Source organism: Habropoda laboriosa, unplaced genomic scaffold (genome assembly GCF_001263275.1).
Source record: "Habropoda laboriosa isolate 0110345459 unplaced genomic scaffold, ASM126327v1 scaffold5, whole genome shotgun sequence".
Taxonomy (NCBI): Eukaryota; Metazoa; Arthropoda; class Insecta; order Hymenoptera; family Apidae; genus Habropoda; species Habropoda laboriosa.
Window position 1 is genome coordinate 4,425,746 of NW_017100161.1, and position 6,692 is coordinate 4,432,437.

The 6,692-nt window shown below is 42.9% G+C and overlaps 1 protein-coding gene across 1 annotated transcript in view; it reads left to right on the plus strand.

The window, feature by feature from the left end:
• The first annotated feature begins 1,302 nt into the window (after positions 1 to 1,302).
• LOC108577661 (sodium-dependent neutral amino acid transporter B(0)AT3) overlaps positions 1,303 to 6,692 on the plus strand; it is a 9,236-nt gene continuing 3,846 nt past the window's right edge. Inside the window, exons 1-6 of the mRNA XM_017940848.1 lie at positions 1,303 to 1,847; positions 5,089 to 5,321; positions 5,616 to 5,636; positions 5,901 to 6,122; positions 6,348 to 6,458; positions 6,532 to 6,684. Of these exons, the coding sequence (XP_017796337.1) occupies positions 1,595 to 1,847; positions 5,089 to 5,321; positions 5,616 to 5,636; positions 5,901 to 6,122; positions 6,348 to 6,458; positions 6,532 to 6,684 (993 nt within the window). The 5' untranslated portion in view covers positions 1,303 to 1,594. The remainder of the gene's footprint in view (positions 1,848 to 5,088; positions 5,322 to 5,615; positions 5,637 to 5,900; positions 6,123 to 6,347; positions 6,459 to 6,531; positions 6,685 to 6,692) is intronic.

Here is a 6,692-nt window from a genome sequence, read left to right on the forward strand (position 1 = left end):
AATAATAATATTAATAATAAAAAAAAACGGAAGAAAGAGGGAGAGGAAAACATCCCTTGTCGAGTTATTTTCCACGTTTCGTTATCAACACGGAACCGCGAGCTAAATGTTTCTTGTTCAGGCTCGCGAAGCCCTCTTTCGACAGGCAACCACTCGTCGTTGCAACAACCTTCCCATTGTTACGCCTCTCTACCTTCTTATTGCCGTTAGATTGTTATCCTCTGTCCGTGTTACCGTCGTCGATTCTCCGCCGTTCATCTGAAATAAAACCGCACCGAGTTGTCGAAAAGAACGAGAGAGAGAGAGAGGAGAGGAGAGGATCTTTCCCTCAAGGGAAGAAAATATCGCGAAAAATTTTTCGCGTCCGGTGGTAGGTACGACGAATTTCTCTCCCTCGCTGTGCGATTCTACCTACCCACGCCGTATCGATTATACTACTCGCCGCGTTCGCGAACCAGAGATATTTCAATCGTTGATTCTCTCAGCCTTGCCAGCTCGAGTGATTCGCCGTAATTCCAACTCGTATTTTTCGTTGATCTCTTCAAATCTCGTCCGTGTTACACACACATGTACATCTATGTATAGATACTCTTCCTTTACTCGTGTATAATACTTCTCACACACACACACACACACAGACAAACCAGGTGTGTTCACGTTCGACGAATGACATCGTTACATTTTAAACACACACGGAGAGAGAGAGAGAATACGTGTGACACATTGATCGACATCATTGTTGTTCGATCGATCAATGCTGAAGAATAATTGTTAACAGGGTGGAAAGTGAACGAAGGGAGGAGAAAAAGGGACAATCTCGTTCCGCGTGTGTGTCTCTCCCTTCGCTGTGTCGTACGCAGAAACGCGTCCGCGTGGGAGCTGTTCGAAAGACGAACGGCCGCGTTCTTCGTTAACCAGGCATGCCTTCCGCGTTAACCTAAGCAATTCTTTTTCTACACCGAATAATTAACTCGTGGATAACCGACACACGGTGTTAAGAAGAAGAAGAAAGAAAGGGAAGAAGCGAGAGAGAATATTCTTATAGTTAAGAAAAGGTAACGATCGAAGAGATCGTTGTTGGGCCTTTTGTTGAACTGCCGTTCGCCGTTCTCGTCCTCGTCTTCGTTGTCGACCAACGTTACCACGTTCGTCGTCGTTGTTGTTATTGTTACTGTTGTTGCTCTTCGCGATAATTACAGCCTGTTCGTCGCTGTTGCCCCCCCCCCCTCTCTCTCTATCTCTCTCTCTCTCTCTGTTGTCGCTGATCCTTCGAAGAGAGAGAGAAGAAAAAAGTCGGTTACGTGTTTCTTTTTTTATACAAACCGTTGTCGCGAGATCCGTCGAGTTGCTGATTATTTAAATACGACTTAGAAAAAGAAAAGACAGGGAGAAGGAAAAAGAGAGGAAGTTCGAAGGGAAGAAAGATTTGTAACGTTTTCGCTGGTTAATGCGCAATATCGCAAGAGAAGCGGAAGAACACGGTGAAACGTGTGACACGTTGGTGTTGGTATAGAGGAGTTCTGTAGCCCCGCGGCGGATCGGTCGAATTGTTTTTGTCGGTTGATAAAGAAAACAGAAGGTCGCAAATTGAAGAATGGTAGTCAAGAACGAGAACACCAGGAATGGGCATGAGCTGGCTCCGTTGAACGAGGAACGTCAGGCTGGCCAGAACGTGACAATCGTTGTGTCCGGAACTCAAAATGTTGCTGCTGGCAGTCAAGAGACTAAAGAGGAGAACAGAGCAGAATGGAGCGGCAAAATGCAATTTTTCCTCAGTATTATTGGCTACAGCGTGGGACTTGGGAATATCTGGAGGTTCCCTTACCTGTGCCAACAGAACGGTGGAGGTAAGTCAATTTCGAAATGATAATTTACCGGAAGTGACGCTAACAATCGCGTCAGAGTAAAGAAACTGTGTTTTATTTGTCTTGGAATAAGATTGCGTCGATCGTCGTAAGTTGGGTATAAAACGTTTCACGACCAGGCGTTGTTTATCCTGAAAATTTTAAGTAGCTCACAGGAAATCTGCATTATTCAACAATTGCTTAGTTAATTGAAAAAAAAAAAAAAACAGTATTGCGATGCAATTCGAATCATCGCTATTGCATCAAATGTCATAAGTTGGCTATAAAACGTTTCACGACCGAGCATTTATCCGGAAGATTTTAAGTACCATTTTAAGTGCATTATTGAACAATTTCTTGGTTAATTGAGAAAAAGTATTGCGACGCAATTCGTATCGTCGCCGTTGCATCGAATGACAAGTTGTGAAACATTCCAAGAAAGATTCAATGTAGCTCGAACTAGCGATGATAATTAAATTTGCATAATTAAACAATTATTTAGTTAATTAAAAGAAAGAAATCGTCGCCGTGTAATTTACTTAATGTTCATTCTGACCGGATTGCAAATACCTTGCTAAATTAAAAACAAAATTCACAAGATGGAGCCTTGAACTGAAGGCTGGCGTACTCGCGAAAAAGTCTGATAATTCCGAGAATTCTATTACTATTCTAAAATAGTGGAAAAGAAACCGTGTCAAACTTGAACTTTAAAATCGTTCTCTCCTCTCCTTGAATACGTTCTTTCTAAAATAGAAGTTGATCTGAGAGACCGTTTGCATGAACCAATGGCTACGTAAAACGTCGCGCTGTTATACGCTATTTTCGGTTACGCTGTTCTACCACAGGCTCCCCGTCGTAACCGCTTAAAAACGTATATCCAAGTGTTTCCCGGCGTGTCCGCGGAATACCACGAAGGAGGACGGCGCCAAAATTGTAATATACACCTCTACCCGTCGAATACTGGTATCCTATTCCCCGCGACAAGGCGAGAAAAAAGAAAAAGAAAAATGTAATCCACGAGAGAGAGAGTCATGCGAGGAGAAACCCGGAGGAAACGATCAAATCTTATAAAATTCGGCCTTGAACCTTCTCTACTAACGCCCTTCCATCTTTCTATCCATGACCTATACCTCCGACTGGTAACTCGATTACATTCCGATGCGAACGAAACGGAAATACCCTACGTATCCGTGAAATAGCAGACAGTTGAATGTGGGTGTAATACGCGACGCGAGAGGGCGGGTGGGTGAACCTGCGAATGAAATCACAAACTGTCCGATGTTACGTCATGAATCATGGTTTACGCGAATGTTAAAACATGAACGCCTACGCGAATTTCGTCGTGGAAGTTTCCATGTAGCTGTAACCGCGACGACGACGACGACGTCGAAAAGGAACGAGAAGACGATGGGATGGGAAGGAAGGAGGTTCTAGTACTGCGCAGAACGCAAGAGAAACTTCTCAGCTTCTTTCTATATGTAAGATGTTCGTTTCGTTGTGTTAACGATCCGTTTCTCTGAGAACATATGTCGGTTGCAACCGAAATCAAGCCATCAGGATCTTCTCTAGTTTTAATGGAAATTTCCTCGCGTCGCGCGACACGACACCGATGTCGAGGCCGCCTGTTCGACACGACGCCAACGTCCGACGCGAACGTCAATCGATTTTTACCACTCTATCGCCAGGCACACGAACAATTTTGCCTTCATTAATCGGCTGACCCTCTCTGATTTTCGTCTTACAGGTTTCTCCGGTGTAACGTTGCAATTTTTCCTCTTTTTGAGTTAAGTTTCTTTTTTCGATCCTCGAAATACGTCGAACGAGGGTGGTCGAAAAGTATTCTGAGAGGTAATTTTGTGAAATAATTGGTAATTTGTCGATGTGTATGTAGAAAGTATCTTTTTAACCTTTTAATTCCCTTGTTATCTACGAAAAAAACATCTGACATTGGGAAATAAGATTGTCTCGACGTTGTTACGTGAGATTTTACGTTTAATCGAGTTTCGAGTATTAAGCTTTGGAACATGGTGGATAAAACGTTTGTTCATAAATAAAATGCGATTATATTAAAGGTAGAAAACCGTTCAAAATGCATTACATAGGTATAACAAGAATAACAGGGTTAACCTAACCTAACCTAACCTAACCCTCGGTACGCAATCTGAGTCGTCGACGACTCAAGCGAAATTTCACTCGTGCATTTATACCAAAAGAATTTGTATTTTTATTAGAAGAAATTTTTTAAACGTTTAACTTAACTGAACAATTGCTACAACATAGTAGAGACTTCAATAGATATCTCAGAATTTTCCTACATTTTTCTGAAGTTCGTAACAGTAAAAAAATTAGACTCCAACATAAACGACCCAATTTACCTACCGAGTGTGAAAAACTGTTTACCTACGGAGGGTTAATTGCGTAAACTTTCGAAGGGTTAGAATAACAAGCAACAACAAAAAAAAAAAGAGGAAAAATAAACGATTGGCTGTTTAGACCGACAAGATGAGTAGAAACAGGAATTTTCTGCTCAGACAATTCGCCTGTGTAAGTAGTTCAGAGAGGCTAGCGTGTCTCGTGATCAAACAAAGCGGCCTTTTACGCCGTGGATGCGTGTAATCGCGGCAGTATCTTGTCGCACGTGACAGGATTGATCAATAATTCGTCGCGTAATGACATTCGAAATACCTTTTCCCTCCAGCAGGAGTGCGCACATGATAAAAGAAAGCGGAAGGAAAGAATGTTCTGACAAACATCGAACGTGTACCTGTACGTATGCATGCATATGTACGTACGCGTCACTCGATCAATACCGAACCAGACATTCCGGCTGCGGCTGCTTAAACTAGACTACCGCGAAAAAAAGAAACGGTCAGGGGGTGAGGGTAGGTGAACAGAGAATATCCTCTAAGCAAAAAAGGGACACGCACAGAGAACGTAGAAGGGTAGGGAAGCGGAGGGAAAAAGAACCCTGTCAAATGGGAGAGATTAAAAGAGAGAGAGAAAGAGAGAAAACGGTTATGCATTCATTCCATAATAAGGGGTCAGATGAACAAGAGAATCGCTAGAAAGGGTAGAGGGCGTGTAGGGGCTAACGAACGATATATTATTTTACCGGATGAAAGAGAATAGAAAGAGAATACAAATCTCGCTTTAGACAAACCTGAAAATAAAGAAAGAAAGAAAGAAAGAAAGAAAGGGAAGAGAAGTGAAAAACATGTTACCCACGTGGTGGAACGTTTTTCAGGTGCCTTTCTCATCCCCTTTTTCGTGATGCTAATCCTAGAGGGTGTACCCCTCTTTTTAATCGAGCTGGGTCTCGGTCAACGAATGCGACAGGGTGCCCTTGGCGTATGGAACACGATACACCCGTGGCTAGGCGGCATAGGAATAGCATCGTGCATCGTCACCTTCTTCGTAGCGCTTTATTACAACGTCATCATTACCTGGTGCTTCTACTATCTTTTCAATTCGCTCGAGGTGAGTTCTACTCCAATTTCACTTTCTTTTCTCCCCCCCCCCCCCCCTTGATTTTCTCGTTTTTTGGATCGATCGATCTCTTTACCACTGTTAACTTCGTCGATCAAAAATGGTCGTATTTTTTTACTCTCTCGACACTGTCGCTGCCACCGACGCACCGTATGCGTTCCCAAGTGTATATACCTAGCGTGTTATCGATATTCCGGTGGCAGTGAACGTATCAACGATCTCGTACATCGTTCTCCTAACTAACATATACAATTTATTATTATGTTTCATGCTATGCTCGTTTAGGCTGTCACGATTAAGTTCGGCGTAAGTACTACCTTTATCGATCACAAATTTTTCGTTTGCAAGCTGACTGCTGGTGGCTGGCTGGCAGGAGAGAAACTGGGATAGAATTGGCACGCGTCAAGCATGATGTAGTCTGTAAATGGACGTTAGAGTGTAAACGTTAGACGCTTCTATAAAAGCACGTTCTCCTAATTTGACGTGTGACATAATCGTCAAGTAGATTGGTGTTTTGAAAAAAAAAAAAAAATTTTTACAAAACAATTTCTTTTCAACGATCTAACGCAGGAACCGTTACCATGGGCGACATGTCCGAAGGTTGACGGGAAGCCGGTCGAGGAATGTGTGAAGAGTTCGGAAACTGCCTACTTTTGGTACAGAACTACATTGGACGCTGCACCGTCGTTTGAAGAAGGCCAGAGTCTCAAGTGGTGGATCGTCCTTTGTCTGCTGTTAAGCTGGATCGTCGTCTTCTTTATCGTGATGAAGGGAATACAATCATCGGGAAAGGTAAAGAGACACCCAAGTGTTTTAATTGGTTTTTCTGTTCCAAGCGGGACTGGGGTGTTGCACTTACCGTCGTTTCGCGATTCCCGTTGAGAATTGACTATTTCTCCTCCCTTTTTTCATCTCTCTCTCTCTCTGTCTCTCTTTCTTCCTCTACTATCCTCCGCGTGAAATCCGCGTCAGTCAAATATACTGTGTCGACGACTTATGTTTTTGCTTGATTTAAAGGTGGTATATTTTACATCCATGTTCCCGTATTTGGTGCTTACTATCTTTTTTATTCGTGGAATAACGTTAAAAGGTGCCAGCGCTGGATTGGCCCACATGTACACGCCAAAGGTAAATTAATCTTTCTATCGAATTAAGCAATTGTTTTCTATCGATATTTATTGTTTTTTTTTTTAATTGTTAGATCGAGAAACTATTAGAGCCGACGGTCTGGCTCGACGCAGCGACGCAGGTTTTTTACAGTTTCGGGCTAGCGTTCGGCTCCTTGATCGCGTTTGGATCGTACAACACCCCGGACAACAACTGCGTCCGGGACGTGATCCTGGTTAGCGGTTGTAACGCCTT